The sequence below is a fragment of the Centroberyx affinis genome, unplaced genomic scaffold (genome assembly GCF_046629955.1).
Source record: "Centroberyx affinis isolate AG114_WGS23_722 - 3 ecotype Tasmania unplaced genomic scaffold, CSIRO-AGI_Caff_v1 ptg001304l_1, whole genome shotgun sequence".
Lineage (NCBI taxonomy): Eukaryota > Metazoa > Chordata > Actinopteri > Beryciformes > Berycidae > Centroberyx > Centroberyx affinis.
In genome coordinates, this window is record NW_027279810.1 from 49,321 (window position 1) to 66,484 (window position 17,164).

General features: G+C 43.3%; 3 protein-coding genes across 3 annotated transcripts; all 3 read left to right on the top strand.

Annotated features, from left to right (window-relative positions):
- Positions 1 to 728: 728 nt before the first annotated feature.
- ccn5 (cellular communication network factor 5) lies at positions 729 to 6,605 on the top strand. The gene is made up of 5 exons (XM_071525556.1): positions 729 to 854; positions 1,598 to 1,814; positions 2,422 to 2,670; positions 3,719 to 3,960; positions 4,646 to 6,605. Exons 1-5 carry the CDS (start codon positions 792 to 794, stop codon positions 4,931 to 4,933), a joined length of 1,059 nt encoding a protein of 352 aa, XP_071381657.1. The 5' UTR covers positions 729 to 791; the 3' UTR covers positions 4,934 to 6,605.
- Positions 6,606 to 6,981: 376 nt separating this feature from the next.
- Positions 6,982 to 8,280, top strand: LOC139649220 (P2Y purinoceptor 1-like). The gene has a single exon (XM_071525560.1). The coding sequence runs from the start codon at positions 7,105 to 7,107 to the stop codon at positions 8,107 to 8,109; it is 1,005 nt and encodes a 334-aa protein (XP_071381661.1). The 5' UTR covers positions 6,982 to 7,104; the 3' UTR covers positions 8,110 to 8,280.
- A 1,925-nt stretch (positions 8,281 to 10,205) lies between these two features.
- On the top strand, positions 10,206 to 12,407 carry LOC139649217 (P2Y purinoceptor 1-like). Its single transcript, XM_071525557.1, has one exon. It carries the CDS (start codon positions 10,224 to 10,226, stop codon positions 11,247 to 11,249), a length of 1,026 nt encoding a protein of 341 aa, XP_071381658.1. The 5' UTR covers positions 10,206 to 10,223; the 3' UTR covers positions 11,250 to 12,407.
- Positions 12,408 to 17,164: the final 4,757 nt, after the last annotated feature.

Consider the following 17,164-nt stretch of genomic DNA (forward strand, 5'->3'; position numbering starts at 1 on the left):
ACAACATGTCTCCTTGTGGCCTCTGAAGAGGCCCTTGACACTGTTTGCTTCCAACTCCCTGTTTGAATTCTCTTCAGGAGCAAGCCTCTCTCACAATAGAAGTGATCTCGATGATTCAAGTTCACGCCAACCGCAGACATGCTGCCCTTTCACCATGGAAACCAGAGGGAGGAGAAAGATTAAATCTCTTTAAAGTCTGGCTGAAGTAACAGATTATGGTTTCAGAAGCATTTGCGGTTTTGGAATGAAAAGTGAAATGACGGAAAAATTGACTCTATATTTGTCCTTTCGGAAGATCTGCGCCTATGTCTGACCAACCATATGGAGAGGCAGCAGCTTGTGAAAACATCAGTGAGATAAAACCTCATCGATTTCAATCAGAGTCGTCGCCACAAAGCTCTGGAGGTTGTTTGACATGCTGTAGACAACTGGGATAATGTATTTTTCTGCCCCTCAGCTCGTGTTAAGCTGTGTAAACTTAGAACACCACAAGACTGGAAAGAAAGGTGGGAGGGAGGAGAGGGAAACGAGTGGGGGGGGGGCAGAGGGGGGGGATGTGTCTGGAAGTGGAAATGGGCAGCAGGGAGGAGGAATGCGAAACATTTCTGATGCCGGTCCAGTGGCTGTTTACACGGCAGTCAGCCCGTGACATCAGAGTCCGGACTTTATAAATGTCAGCAGGCACAAGAATGAGCAGTTAGCAAACAGCTGCACTGGTAGCACCAGCATCACACTTGAGTTGGGTATTCAGTGAGACAGACCGAGCAGCTCCATCAACAACACTGGCCCTCATGGACAGACTACTGTGTGACAATGTGATAGCCTTGGCTTTACTGCTTTGTGTGGGTACGCAGGTGAGCCCAGTCTGTTTCTGCTTCATTACAGTAGTGAGTTATGAATGAGATGGTTATGTTATGTGTGTGTGTGTGTGTGTGCGCGTGAGAGTGAGAGAGTAGGAGAGGGAGTTGTGACGCAATGAGGTTGATTTCCTGTGATTTTGCTGGGTTCATTTCATAGTTATATAATCATTTATCTTGTTTTGTGGTTGAAAGTAGATTAAGAACAAAGCAAGGGTGTGTAATGTTCTCTGTATGCTCATACATGTAAATCAATGAGGAGATTCTTCTGCTCTGATTAAGTGAGACTGGACTTGTCCAAATGCTGCCTGTGGGTTGGCTGCAGCAGATACATGTAATTGAAAGCAGCGGTTTGGCCCTACAGTGTTGGATACCGGCGTGTTTCTTAAACAAAGTACAACCACTAAAAATACATCTACTTACACAGCCAGGAGAGGCAGTTTGATTTTAAGAATACCAAGAATACTTTCTCTACTTATTATCATTTAGATATGATTATGATGATGATGATGATGATGATGATGATGATGGTGGTGGTGGATGATGATGGTCAACATTATGATTAGAAAAAGTCTTCTTTTATCTGATGATGCTGATGTTCTTGATAGCAGTGGCTGTCATGATGATGATTTTGATTCCCACTTGTTCCCAATAGGAAACATATCAGCCAATCCAATCCTAGCCTCTAGTCCAAGCTGTACCATCCTCTAACCTGACCCGGTGTGTGTCGTCCATGCTAGGTGTTGTGTCAGCTGTGTGAGAGGCCATGCCGCTGCCTCAGTCCCGTCCCCCAGTGCCCCACCGGCGTCCCGCTGGTGCTGGACGGCTGCCAGTGCTGCCAGATATGTGCCAGGCAGCGAGGCGAGCCCTGCACCGAAATGTTCCCCTGCGACGACCAGAGGGGATTACAGTGCGACTACAGCGCCAGCTTCCCCGGAGACCCTGGGGAGTGTGTCAGTGAGTGCCTCTCCTAACAAGCAAACAACCAGGCTCTCCCTGCCCATGTCTGTGGGGGTAAGACAGAGGGGAGGATATAAAGGGAGGGAGGGAGGGAGGGATGATGGAGCCTCACTCTGTCTGCATGAGCGGGACAAACAGACAGTTATGTTTAGAGCGCGCTCAGTCGAGCGTGACGGCCGGCCGGGCGGCGGGGCTTTGACACAAATCCAAAATGTCTCAACTTGTATTTCCAGGGCTGCTGTTGACACTCTTCCTCTAATGACTGCCCTTTGAGCATGATAGATTGCAGAGACAACACACACGGATTGAAAAACAGACTCCTCAGTTTCTCCGTAGAGAGGCCTGGTTTCCCATAAAAACTACATAACCATTGGCAGGGACAGCCACTCCTGTGTCCTCACCTCTTAAAGACGCATTCTCTTTCTCATTTTCCTCTGCTCTGTCTCCCCCTTGCATCCCTCCACCTCTCCCTCTCTTCCTCAGCTTTAGCCTTTTCACTTCCTAATTGGGTTTCCCACATCAATCCAAGGCGCGGGTGTGGCTGCAGTGTACCTCATCCTGGCTGAGAAAGCTAAGAGGGCGTCTGTGCTCTAATATTCAACAGGTCAGGAGGATCTGGGCTGTGAGATCAACGGAGTCACATACCAGGAAGGCCAGTCGTTCCAGCCCTCCTGTGACACCTATTGCCACTGTAAGGGTGGAGGGGTGACCTGTGTGCCAACGTGTCCCATGGATGCCCGTCTTCCCACCCCAGACTGCCCCAACCCACAGCACATTCTGCTACCAGGGAAGTGCTGCAAGGAGTGGGTGTGTGAGAACCTGGAGAACACCATCATTCAGGATGCCATCACAGGTAAACTAACAGTACATGGAGGGAGGGAGGGATGGTTTAAGCATGCTTTTATTTATTGTCTACAGTAGATTCCTCACAAACAGCAGCAATGAAATAGATGCTTCACAGTGGACTCCCAACTTTATCCTGATAACAAACAACTTGACCTTTACAAGACATTTCCCAGTGTCAGCGTGACTGGCGCCAGATGTATTTTCACACACCACTGGATGCGCCAATTACAAATGTTGCTCATTGGTCATCGGTCCATATGACAATATTATGCTTCCTTCATTTATATGAGCTTTTTCACTGATGGTCATGTCTGGAAGCTTTTATTGGGGTAGTTTTTGAATTATATTGGGGTGTGTCTTCCCAAAAGAAAACTCTCAAAGTCCAAATATAACCCGCATTTCTTTGGAAAACTCAAAACATAAGTTCTTTTCCTAGCCACTAAGTTTCCAAGTTTCATAACAACACCCACAGCTAAGCTATGTAACAATTAAACATATGAAGCCAATTGGAGACTGTAATACTCCAAAAGGGGGAGGTGAGGGAAATGAAGCCACTCCAAAAGCATCTGGAATTTCTAACACTGTCCGAGTCACACTACATTATGTGAATAGCAAAGGAACATTTTGTTCCATTTGAATGTTCTTCAATTCAAAACCTAAGAAGAATGCTATGCCATGCCAGAAGATCAGCTGATTATTATTACTTGCATGCTATCTTGGAAGAAACTCTTCAGATAACAATGTTGTTTTGAAATTTTTGTGAACATCAAACAATCAAAACATTAAAGTTACTGGAAGTGAGCGACTGAAGTAAATGAGTTCAATAAGCATCTACAGTAAGTCAGTGAATTCTGTCTGGCCCTAATTCAACTCTTGGTGGTTTATTGTGTGAGTCACTTCAATCGCCAATCAAGGCTCCATGGCATCTGGTACTTTGCCTATTTTGCCTTGTGTTTAAAGATCTGCCACATCATAATGATGAGCTCTTATCCCCCAGCTCATCACATATTAACTTGCTTCTTACTCTCATCATGTTTTCTCTGGTTTTCCTCTAGCCTCGAGACCTGACAGGTTGTGGCCAGCTCTCCCCGGTGGCCACCGTCCAGACAAACTGGTCCCAGCTGCCTCTACCTGTATAGAGCAGAGCACTCAGTGGAGTGCCTGTTCCCAGAGCTGCGGGGCTGGAGTCTCCACACGGGTGTCCAACCAGAACCCAGCCTGCAAGCTGCAAATGCAGACTAGGCTTTGTAAGGTGCGGCCTTGTCAGACAGTCAAGCCGCCCCCTAGGAAACCCATGGTGAGTTCTCACAAACTTGACTGAATATCTCTCACCTTCTGCCCTTACATTTCTTTTTATTACCTGTGTATGTCCTAATTTTCTATCTATCCATAGGCTACATACCATGGTATTCCATTCATGCCCTCAACAGCAATTGACAGATTTTCTCACAGAGTTTTCTCACAGACTAGAGCAGCTCTGGAAGCAGAAATAATTTCATTGGTTGAGTTAAACTACAATGTATGGAGCCAGAAACAGTTTCATCTGGCTAATTGGAGCCCATAATGAATGAGAGAAAAAAAGCAATTTAGCCATACATTATCTAGGTTAGCTACCTAGCTGACCTCCCAAGTTCAAACTAGCCATACTAGCCTATAGCTGTCAAGGTTAAGCTAGTTGGCTAGCATAACATGGTCATGAATTAATTAAATAAATAAATCATTGCATTTTTGGACAGAGGTTCTTCAGGTTTGCTAGCTAGCTAGCTAACTTAAGTTGCACTCCAAAAAACTGATCTTTTGCTCCGCCCACTGAGGTTTAACTCAACCAATAACATTATATCTGCCTCCAGAGCAGCTCTACCTCTGACAAATCTAATCTAATCTGCATTCACTTGCCATCTTCCCTTAATAACAGTTGATGCTTCTATTTTGACTTTGTGTGTGTGTGCATGGTGTGTGTGTGTGTGTGCGTGTTTTCCCAGTGGGGACAGTACGGGCGTTGCAAGGCCAGCTACAGGTCACTGGTGCCCATCCGGCTTGTTCACCAGGGCTGTTACAGCACTCGGGTCTACCGGCTCCGTTACTGTGGACAGTGCACCGATTCCCGCTGCTGCACCCCTTACAGAACCCACACCGCTGAGGTGGCCTTCCGCTGCCCAACCGGCAGGCTGCTACGGCGGGCTGTGATGATGATCCACTCGTGCGCCTGTCATTACAACTGCCCCCACACACCATACAGCAACCCTGCTCTGTGGGGATACAGGCCCTGATTGGCCCAAAGCACTGACTGACTTACTGACTGATTCTCCATCACTGAAGCTTGTCCACGCAGGACAGGATAGGGAGATATGTGTAAAGTATTACAGGTGGATCCAAATGATGTAGGTAATGAACTGTGATCGAGTTGGGATGAAACTCCTCACAACTGGACAAAACCAGTCTGCACTAAGAATTCACAACTCCATTCCTATACACTCCTGCACCATGTAGCTTGTACACCAAACTGTAGCTTGTACGTTTGTATCTGTGTGTTTGTAGCCAGATGACATTGCACTTATTTTCTTCATTCTCTATTTTGTTGTAAATAATTTTAGCCAAATGCTTCTTATGTATAGTAGAAATTGTTTGCATTATTTCACGTGGCCTAGGCCTACGTTTTGACACTCACAATGCTTTTTTGTGTATTCACACTGTCTTGGTTTGTGTTTTTTTATTGTTTATACTATTCAAAGTTTTATATGAGCTTGTCCACATTTCCTTTTTTCACTTCACTTCTTTTTTCTCACTCATGGTTAATGCATGCCATTAGTGTTTAAATCTCAGAGAGTTGTAATTTCCCCCCTGTCTGTACATATCTTTTTATATACCTTTTTCTAATATTTCACTTGATCATTCATCACTTTATTTTGCACAATAACATTGGTATTTCCCCCCATGCTCGTGAGCTGTTGAAAACTCGTTTGAGGCACACAAAAATATACAGCACCACAAATGACATTTTTGGTATTCCCAGTCAAAATGAAGCCAAACTACTTTTTATTGATGCCTTCTTCCCAATTCTACATTCAATCATGCACTGTAGGCCTACCTCTAAAGGCTTTTTCAATCAGATCACATTGCTTTTTTAGATAGACAGCCTGACACCTAGTGGACTGCACTGGATCTACTGTTTAGGCTTAGGACAGTGCACAGTAACAGGGACATTACCGACATGAGCAGAATCTAAAAATGTCAGGAATACATTTCTGATCGAAACATTTGACTGATTGATAGCCTCTATTAAAATAATTCAGGTGGCATGCTGCAAGCTTTTCTTCCTATAAATTTCAGGATTTTTAGGAATGAAACTCAATTTGAGGACAATAACACTGTTTTGGTAGGTAGGTTGTGTGCCATATCCTGACAGGAGACATTTCTTCTGTATCTCTATTTTATTATGCTGATTATCACTTACCAGCCCTGGTACACTTAGGGACCAGGGCAAGATTTTAGACATTCCTAATCACTCAATATTCACTGAAATCATACCAGTGCACGTCATCACCCTTTTCCTGTCCCTGTTCTTTCCGAAAGTCAGAGGAAATTAATCTTGGCTAAACAACATAAAACAACTGGGTAGCTCTTTATGGGCTGTTAATGACATGTGCTTGCAGTGCATCTGCAAATTAATCTCAAATACTTCAGAAATCTTCAGAAGTCCACATTTGATTGAAATTTGAATGGCACCTTTGGAAAAAATGAGGCTGGTGTGTATCTGTCTTTTTTTTTTTTTTTTTTTTACAGAAAAATAACATTTAAGTGTAAGGCATTTTTCTTAGGTGACTAAATCGACAGCTGTGATAAATCTTCAAAAATTATTATGGAAATGGCCTCAAGTATTACATTAAATCTTACCAACTTATTATTATCTGACTTATTATCTTAAGTCAGGATGGCAAAAAAATCCACGTTTGAAATGATACTTACAGAATTGTGTACTAAATTATAGCTAAACTTAATTTACAATTACAATTACAATTTTTTATTTTACATTTCCCCTTAAAAAGCACAAAAGGTGCAAAAAATAGAGTAAAAAATAAAATATGCATTCCAGATTCACATCTTCTTGATCTACTGATTCTAATGTATCACTTGCTACTCATGGCTTTTCTGCGTGACACATTAAAAACCGAGACACTGTTTTTGTGGCATTACTTTCACATCAGTGATGAATGTGTTAAACAGTCACACCATGTCAAACCATTTCATTTCAAGAGTGCATTTCCTCTATACTGCCAGGTGCAAAAATCAAAGATGCACATCGGGCTTCAAACGGGAAGTCTTCTGTGACAAAGTCACTTGTTTTTCTTCCACCACTCATAATTCAGTTTCCATCTCTAGAAAACATCAGAGCATCCACTGTAAGGGACGGATTTGTACTTGCTGCTTTTCAAAAGACAGAATGAAGAACACCTCTTGTGACGTTAGCTTTGACTTTCCACAGAAATTCCTGCCTGCTGTTTACATTTTAGTATTCATCGTTGGCCTGATAGCTAATGGTTGGGGATTTAAGTCCTTGCTCCAGAACTGGAAGAAACTGGGGAACATTAACGTCTTTGTTCTCAACCTTGGAATCACAGATTTTCTGTATCTGCTCACGGTCCCGTTTCTGGTCGTGTACTATTTTTTGGGAAGTAAATGGATCTTTGGAGATGTATTCTGCAAGATAACAAGATTCTGCTTCACCCTGAATTTATATGGCAGCATTGGGTTCCTCACTTGTATCAGTGTGTACAGGTACCTGGCCATTGTCCACCCAATGAGAGTGATGGGAAGAATAACTGTCACCCACTCTGTGATTATAACGATAATGGTTTGGGTCTTGGTGAGCATTCAAAGCCTCCCAGACATGTTCTTCACCAAGACATATGGAAACAAACCTGGGAAATGTTATGATACCACCTCTAAGTTCTACGTTGAGGATTACCTGAACTACAGCCTTGGATGGACCGTCGCTGGGTTTTGCATCCCATTCCTCATCACACTGGGCTGCTATGGACACGTGATTGTCATTCTCTGCAGTAAAAACACTATTGATAAGGTACTGAAACAGAGAAGTTTGAAGTTGTTGTTCATTTTGATCATACTCTTCTCTGTTTGTTACATTCCCTATCATGTATTGAGGAACCTCAACCTCAGGGCAAGAATTTTGAGAAAACAGGGGTTGTGTCCTGAATGGCTTAATGGAGTCTACATTGCTCATCAAATAAGTCGTGGCCTTGTGTGTCTGAACAGCGCCCTCAACCCCCTGGTTTACCTCCATGGAAATGAAGGCCTTCCCTCTTGGTTCAGACAACTGTTCCAGCAAGTTCGTCAGACTGTCATGCGATCGTCCATCGCTCACAGTCAAGTTCCCACCACTCACAGTCAAGTTCCCACCACTCACAGTCAAATTCCAATGGTGTAAAGTCACTGCAACTCGTGAATGAAATGTAACATTTTGGAAATGTAGTCATTCCACTTTTTGCAACAATGATACATTTACTGTACTGGATTTAATACATTTACTGTACTTGGATTTTTGCATTTGGTAGATTGTTGTTATCACATGGAAACAAGTTCAAATTAAAGACATGAAATGCACTTAAGCCACATTGCTCCACTGTGTCACTGATCTTTCATGAAGTCTTGTGAGGAGAATAGTATACGGTACGGTGGGGTGCGGTGCATGTGCTGCATCGGTTCAACAGGAAGTGTATGCCTGATCGTAAGTGTCATATAAATAAACAGGATGTAAGGTTGTATGAGCTTCACAAGCTGTGACAATTACTATTTTTGGTCTGCATCAACTACACACCATTGTGTGGATGCGTAAAAGGATTTGTGACATGTGAAAAATGTATTTTTATAAATTCAATTTGAGTTCTGAAATTAATCTCAGACTTCTGACTTTAAACTCAAAATTCTGAGATTCTGATTTTATTCTCAGTATTCTGAGATTAATCTCAGAACTCAAATTTTTCATGCAGCTTTCATGCCTCTTCCGTACCATTGGCTCAGATTTAAACTCCCAGAATATTCTGCAAAGATTCTAGAAAATCACAGGATTTAAATCCTCCACAAAAATAGCAAAGACCTTTAATTATTTTACACTTACAGTATTCTCATCTAGTGACTTTATCCATGCATACATAGTCTAGCATATCACCTGCAGTTTCAAGGTTAATCAAATCTGTTCCCTTGTGCCTCAGGACATACTCCATCCAGAGGGTGGTGCAGGCCATGGGTTTTAGCGATCTGTTATGGGCAAGTTGTGACAGTCTGCACAATAATGATTCAAATGGCTACCCAGTAACTCAGTTATGGAAAAAGTATGCAGAGCAACATTCTGTGGACGTACTGTATGTTTCAATAAAGAGTAACGGCAGACTTGAGTCAATGATGACGCTGGTATTATGTTAAATCCCAGCTAAGCTCAGTTTCTCTTTAAAGGAAAACATAAGACCAAGACACATTTGAAATGTGAACAAATATGTATAACTTGCCTTTAGTGAAGTATATCAACCTGGTCATAATCTCACCATTTCCGAGCCAACACAACACTATTGGAATATGAGACAGTAAATCTGATTTATTCCCCCATCTATTAGTTAAAATCTGCCCCCTTTGTGCAGTGCGGAGTGTTTACTGGGACTTCTGTCCTAATATGTCATGAACTGTAAAATGTTGTTGCCCTCACAATAAATTGAAATCAAAAGGGGGATGGCCGCTCTGTGGCTAAAGTACCACAACATTCTGTGTCCCTACCCAGGTCAGGGATGTGTAATGAGGTTCAAACTGGGGGACAGTGTTTCACTTTAAAATTTGCCTTAAATAGCTTAAAAGAAAAACAGCTTTAGATGCAGCCTTGGTAAATATTACGCACCTGTTCTTTCCCTGAGATACCATTTTATTGTGGGGTCACCATGTCTTAAAGGGTAAGGCCACCCATTTTAAGAATTCATGTTATTTCTGTGCCCCAGGACAGTTCAATGTTTGTGAATTTTCACCACTGCTTCCTAAAACTAGAAATCAGAGAGAGAACCCTTGAACTTGTGATGTGGGCTGCTCCATAGACAATGAATGGGGCTCTGACTGTGTGGAGCTGTAAGATGCTAAGTTGAGTTGTCACAGCAGAATAAAGTTTATATTCTAGGATTGCTAACAGGTATAAACCAGAATTTAAACCTCAATTCGGTGCAAGAACTCACACAAAGTGACATTACAAATTCAAGGGTCAGTTCTCCAGTTTCTAGCTTTAGGAAAGAGTGGTGCATGTTCACAAGTATTGACTGAACTGTCCTGGGGCACAGGAATAACAGATGTGATTTTATTTTAATTGGTGGCATTCCCCTTTAAACAGTTAATTTATCACACCATAGCACCTAGTCACATGTACATTTTCTGTTCACTCCCATGTGAACAAGATTCTAAGAATGTGGAACAGGAAGCCTTCTTTAAGGAAAAAAAAAAAACTCTCCTTGCGCCACTCAAAGCACCAGAGTGTCCACTGTGATTATTCACCACTTTTCAGAAGACAGAATGAGGAACACCTCTTGTGACATTAACTTTGACTTTCCACAGAAATTCCTGCCTGCTGTTTACATCTTAGTATTCATCGTCGGCCTGATAGCTAATGGTTGGGGATTGAAGTCCTTGCTCCAGAACTGGAAGAAACTTAAGATCATCAACATTTTTGTTCTCAACCTTGGATTCACAGATTGTCTGTATCTGCTCACGGTCCCGTTTCTGGTCGTCTACTATTTTTTGGGAAGTAAATGGATCTTTGGAGATGTATTCTGCAAGATAACAAGATTCTGCTTCACCCTGAATTTATATGGCAGCATTGGGTTCCTCACTTGTATCAGTGTGTACAGGTACCTGGCCATTGTCCACCCAGTGAGAGTGATGGGAAGAATAACTGTCACCCACTCTGTGGTTATAACGATAATGGTTTGGATCTTGGTGAGCATTCAAAGCCTCCCAGACATGTTCTTCACCAAGACATATGGAAACAAACCTGGGAAATGTTATGATACCACCTCTAAGTTCTACGTTGAGGATTACCTGAACTACAGCCTTGGATGGACCGTCACTGGGTTTTGCATCCCATTCCTCATCACACTGGGCTGCTATGGACACGTGGCTGTAGTTCTGTGTACCAGAAACAGAATTGACAAGGTACAAAAGCAGAGAAGCTTAAAATTGTTGTTTATTTTGATCATACTCTTCTCTGTTTGTTACATTCCCTATCATGTATTGAGGAACCTCAACCTCAGGGCAAGAATTTTGAGAAAACAGGGGTTGTGTCCTGAATGGCTTAATGGAGTCTACATTGCTCATCAGATAAGTCGTGGCCTTGTGTGTCTGAACAGCGCCCTCAACCCCCTGATTTACCTCCATGGAAATGAAGGCCTTCCGTCTTGGTTCAGACAACTGTTCCAGCAAGTTCATCAGACTGTCATGCGATCGTCCATCGCTCACAGTCAAGTTCCCACCACTCACAGTCAAGTTCCCACCACTCACAGTCAAGTTCCCATCAGTCACAGTCAAGTTCCAATGGTGTAAAGTCACTGCAACTTGTGAATGAAATGTAACATTTTGGCAGTCATTCTCTTAAATCGGCCATCTTTTTCTCTCTGCATCTTTGTAATATATATTTCTAACTGAGAAGCACCACTTTTTGCAACAATAATACATTACTGTACTGGATTTAATACATTCACTGTACTGGATTTTTTTATTTGGCAGATTGTTGTTATCACATGTGTAAAAACGTTCAAATTAAAGACATGAAATGCACTTAAGCCACAATTCTTGTCACTGTGACCTTTCAGGAAGTGTTGTGAGGAGAACAGTATACGGTGCAGTGGGCACGGTGCATGTGCTGCATCAGTTCAACAGGAAGTGAGAAGTATATGCCTGATTATAAGAGTTGATTATAGATTAAAATGATATATAATTAATTAATTAAGCTTATATAAATAAACAGGATGTAAAGTTGTATGAGCTTCACAAACTGTGACAATTACCTATAAAATTAACTATTTTTGGTCTGCATCAACTACACACCATTGTGTGGATGCGGAAGAGGATTAGGGCCACATGAAAAAAAATATTTTTATAAATTAAATTTGAGTTCTGAGATTAATCTCTGAATTCTGACTTTAATCTCAGAATTCTGATTTTAAACTCCAAATTCTGAGATTCTGATTTAATTCTCAGAATTCTGACTTTAAACTCAAAATTCTGACATTTTATTATCTCAGAACTCACATTTTTAATGTGGCCCTAATCCTCCTCCGTACCATTGGCTCAGATTAAAACTCTAAGCATATTCTGCAAAGATTCTAGAAAAATTACAGACTCTTAATTTTTTTACACTTACAGTATTCTCATTTAGTAACTTTATCCATGCATACAGAGTCTAACACCTGCAATTTCAAGGTTAATCAAATCTGTTCCCTTGTGCCTCAGGACATACTCCATACTCCATTTTGATCATACTCTTCTCTGTTTGTTACTTCCCCTATCACGTATTCAAGCTCAACCTCAGGGCAAGAATTTTGTTAAAAAAGCGGGAGTGCCACAAATGGTTTAATGAAGTCTACATTGCTTATCAAGCAAGTCGTGGCCTTGTGTGTCTGAACAGCGCCCTCAACCCCCTGGTTTACCTGCATGGAAATGAAGGCCTTCCCGCTCAGTTCAGACAACTGTTCCAGCAAGCTCGTCAGATGGTCAACCGTCAGCCTCTGTCTAACTCCAGCTCTACACCCACTGCAGAACTTGCTAGTGAAGTTTAACATTTTTGACTAGTTCTGTTATAATTGTCTCTTATGTTTCTCTGTAGTACACAGTTGAAGTAAGAAACAAGCCTTTGTGTTTACAAAAACAATAAACTTTCACCCATCCTACCGTTTGGATTTTTGTGTCTGGCAGATTGCTGTATAGTCACACACAGAGTGCAGCATACAAATAGTTTACAACAATCATAAAGGTACCAAAATGAAGGCTTAATTGTTCTGTTGGTGTCACACAAAGCATCAAAATAGAAGTTTTAAGGGCTGTGGGAATTATGTGTACAAAAACTATGTTTTAAATCTTCTTCAAGATTTAGTAGTACTCTTTTATTCACTAAATTAGAAATTCTCTTTTCTCAGAGGTCAGGCTCAGCTACAGAGCAGCAGTCCTGGAGCTGACAGAAATTCAGTGTCTTGCTTAAGGACAGTGAGGTTCAAAACAAAGTCTGAGAATAATTCAGCTCTAAAGCCAACAATACAGCTGAGTAAAAGCTCTGTAGAATAGAATGGACTTCCACAACAGCACTAACAATATTTAAATCTAAAATCTAATCTCTGGAGCCACTACTTAAACTGATAGTAGTTGGTGAGTAACGTTATTTATGCTACCTGGCTATTAGTGATGGAGTAACTTGACTACAGACCTGTATATACAGTATGCTGCTGGCTCTGGTTAGTTATGGTTAGGTAACTACTAACCTGAGAGGATAACGATAACTGACAGCTCTCATCTCCACACAAAGCTTTTCAGTAAAACTTAGCCATATATCCATAATCTGCTATTTACTTTGCCTCTAAATTAATAGTTATGTGAAGAGTCTTTTATAGTTTTGCATTAAGGAAAAAAGCTAATTGCAGGCATGAAATTACTGAATAAATGTCATTAATGAATTTCTATATTGTCAACATGTAAGACAATATTATTCTACCACAGCATACAATTTTGATACTTTCTTAATTTGAATAAAGCATACAATTTTTTTCTTCCTGTCTTCCTAGTGGGTGTATAGCTGATTTTCTCCTCGGTTAGCAGAAGTCTTGACAGAGATCATCCTCCACCTACTCCGACTACCGACTTGAGAGATCAATAAAGCTTTGAATATTGAGCTGTTTGATTCATTTTTCTTTTATGACACTCATTCATTAATCCAAAAAATAGTCAACAGATTAATTGATTACCAAAATGATCATCATTAGTTGCAGCCCAAAGAGTTTGTTTACCACTGCTTTGTATTATGCCACTCTTATCGACAGTCTCAAGTTTCATTTTACATCAAGTTATCTATTCAGTCATACTTGGACTTTCTCCTCCCTGTTAAACCTCTAATTAGGCATCTACAGGAAACCCAAACTAACATCACCACAAGCAAAGCACATGCTACAAGGACTACTATCACATCTAGACAGTGATAGGCATACCATGGCAACTTATATGACTCAGTGTGCAGATGTGCTGCACCCTTGTGCCTCATAACATACTCCAACCAGAAGGTGGCACTGTCCATGGGCTTTAGTGGTGTGTCGTGATGAAGCCGTGACAGTCTGTGCATATTCTCTCTGTAGCGCTTCTGTGGGTCCAGAATATTCCTCAGCATACGGGTCAGCGACTCAACCTCCAAGGTAGTCACTTCAACGATACAGCATCTGCAAACACTGGGTTTCACCATGAACTGGCAAAAGAGCTCTCTACTCCCCACCCAGTCGTTAATTTACCTGGGTGTGGACTTGAACTCCGCCACTATGAGAGCAAAGCTGTCCCCAGCCAGGCTAGATGCGCTAAGCTCTCTGCTGTCTCACATCGCACCTCACAGAGTAGTGACGGCGCTCTCTGTGATGCGTCTGCTAGGCATGATGTCTGCAAGTCACGTGGTGGTCCCCTTGGGACTCCTCCACATGAGGAAAATTCAGAGATGGTTCAGCCGCCTGCGTCTCGACCCAATACGGCACAGAAGACACATGCTGTCCATCCCTCCCTCACTGCAGTCAGACCTGGCATACTGGAAAACCCCTCGTGTCCTGTCAACAGGGATTCCCCTCAGGAGAGCGACGTCACACATATCAGTGTACACAGACGCGTCTCTTTCCGGCTGGGGAGGGATGTGTGAGTCTCACGCTGTGGGGGGAAAATGGAAGAATCCTACTTCCCTCCACATAAACTGTCTGGAACTGTCCACGGTGCTCAAAGTGCTAAAGCACTTTGTTCTGATGCTGACGAACAGGCATGTCGTAGTGAGGACAGACAACATGACAGCGGTGTACATCCCGGGGGTACAGAACCGCGCTGCGGACTTGATGTCTCGCGGCGGCCCATCCCACAACGAGTGGAAACTGAGTCCCACACTAGTTCAGATGTTGTGGGACACGTTCGGGAAGGCGAAGGTGGATCTGTTCGCCTCACAAGAGAATGCGTAATGCGCACTGTGGTTCTCCATGAATGCACAAGACAATCCTCCACTGGGAGTGGATGCCTTCTCTCACCGGCCGTGGCCCAGGGCTCTCCTTTATGCGTTTCCCCCAGTTCCCCTGATTACTCGCCTCTTAGTGCACATTCAGGAGGCGAAACTAGCTTTATTCTGGTGGCACCAGAATGCACAAGCGCATCTTGGTTCCCGATCATGGTGCAGCTGCTGGCGGGGAAACCGTGGCAGCTCCCATGGCACAGAGACGCACTGTCACAGCTGGACGGTGATAGGCCAACAACTGTGGGCCTGGCCGCTGAACGGGAGCGCTTGGAAAGGTTAGGTGTGCCCCCCGCGGTGGTGCGCACTATCCAAGGTGCGAGAGCCCCTTCTACTACAGCGTGTTATGCGGGTAGATGGTCTGCTGAGAGGCTGTCCTCTGCCTCTCGTGTTAACCTACCTTCAGATGCTGGTAGATAACAATTTGGCTCCATCTACAATCAAAGCGTATGCTGCAGCCATTTCATCCTGCCATGAGGGGTATGGAGAGAGATCAGTTTTCGTGCATCCCTTGGTGAAGCACTTTAAAGGGAGTCAGGCGACAGAAACCTGTCGTGCGCTCTCTAGCTCCACAGTGGGATTTACCTCTGGTGTTATGCGCTCTGGGGGGGTCCCCCTTTTGAGCCGATAGCCCAAATCTCTCTCAAGATGCTATCCCTGAAAACAGTGCTCCTCCTAGCCCTGACGTCGGCTAAGAGAGTGAGTGACTTATGCGCACTGTCGTTCTCGACGTCCTGCCTTTCTATTAGAGAGGACGGGAGCGCAGCGACTTTACAGCCAAATCCCTCATTCACACCTGAAGTCCTAACAAACTCCTTTCGGTCGAGAATTATTTCCCTCGAGGGGTTCTTCCCCCCGCCTCACAGAGATGAGGCAGAGGAAGCGTCTCACAGACTCTGCCCAGTGCGCGCTTTGTCTCAGTATGTTTTGCGCACAGCAAACATCCGACAGACACAGCAGCTGTTTGTTCATTACAGAGGGCATTCACAAGGCTCGGCTCTGTCAAAACAGCATCTGTCGCACTGGCTGTGTGATACCATCACACAAGCCTACAGTGCGGCGGGAGCCGAGCCACCACAGGGCGTCTGGGTGCACTCCACGAGAGCCTTGTCATCATCTACGGCCCTTCTCAGAGGGATGGCGGTGGCAGACATCTGTGCAGCAGCATCTTGGGCTTCTCCGTGCCCTTTCATCCGTTTCTATCTGCGCGATGTTTCTGAGTCCTCCCTGACTCATTCAGTCTTAAATGTGCTAGACCGCAGATGACGCGTTGTCAGATCTGGCGTTTTTACGCACATGCCAAACGGTGCACCCCCAATCCAATCATCACAGATTAGTGGGCTGCATGAGGGATCATTACGATACGTAATCAAGGTCTCACATTCTATAATGGCAGTGTTGCGTGGAGCAAGTGTTCTATCACTTTTTTCCACGCAAGGTTGACATGAGGTCAACCATGGCACAGCCGGTGTTTTCCTGCCTTATTATGCTTCGCATTATAGGGTTGTGAACTGGTGTATGTTATCTGCTTGAGGTCCTTGGTGTCTCAGTGGGCATTGACTACATAAGCTTTGCCCTTAACCCAATAGCGACAGCTCTTAGAGGGCGAAGCCTATACAAAATAGAACGTTAGTTCAACAAATGCGTGTGTGCAGTGGAAGTTTGTTCTTCTCAAAAAATTTGCATCTACTTTGGCAAATGAAGTCCGGGAGACGGATGCCATGTCGTCTGCAATATTGAAAGGCGTTTAAAATGTACCCCTCGAAAAATAAAAGGTGAGATTGTGAATTATTTTGCCTCCGCACTGAAAACTTAACCGCTGCACCTTTATTTTGAAAAGCCTCTCGCTTCGCGGAGGAGACCCCAAACAGTTAGTTATGTTACCATAACTCAAGATTCTATGAGTATAGGCGTATCCCTCTAAGACTTAGGCCCCCTGCTCCACCAACATTGGCCAAAGAAATTACTGGCTTTTGGGAGCAGAGCTCAGGTCCCGACACTGTATATTCTATAGTTGAGGACCTGAGTGTAGCCACTGTAGCGTAAGTGGCGGGAAAGGAAATCTTCAGACTGTGCATGCGCGAGAGGGATAAACCCAAAAGCGACAGCTCTTAGAGGGCTACGCCTATACTCATAGAATCTGGAGTTATGGTAACATAACTAACAGTTTGGGGTCCCCTGTCCCCCGGACTTCATAGCAGAAGTTTTGGGAGTCATAATGAAA

Bases quoted from the DNA above. Each gene is read 5' to 3' on its own strand.
- ccn5 (XM_071525556.1), top strand. From the start codon at position 792: ATGGACAGACTACTGTGTGACAATGTGATAGCCTTGGCTTTACTGCTT. The intron at 2,671-3,718 runs GTAAACTAACAG...GTTTTCCTCTAG, and splicing joins CATTCAGGATGCCATCACAG to CCTCGAGACCTGACAGGTTG. The intron at 3,961-4,645 runs GTGAGTTCTCAC...GTGTTTTCCCAG, and splicing joins CGCCCCCTAGGAAACCCATG to TGGGGACAGTACGGGCGTTG.
- LOC139649220 (XM_071525560.1), top strand. From the start codon at position 7,105: ATGAAGAACACCTCTTGTGACGTTAGCTTTGACTTTCCACAGAAATTC.
- LOC139649217 (XM_071525557.1), top strand. From the start codon at position 10,224: ATGAGGAACACCTCTTGTGACATTAACTTTGACTTTCCACAGAAATTC.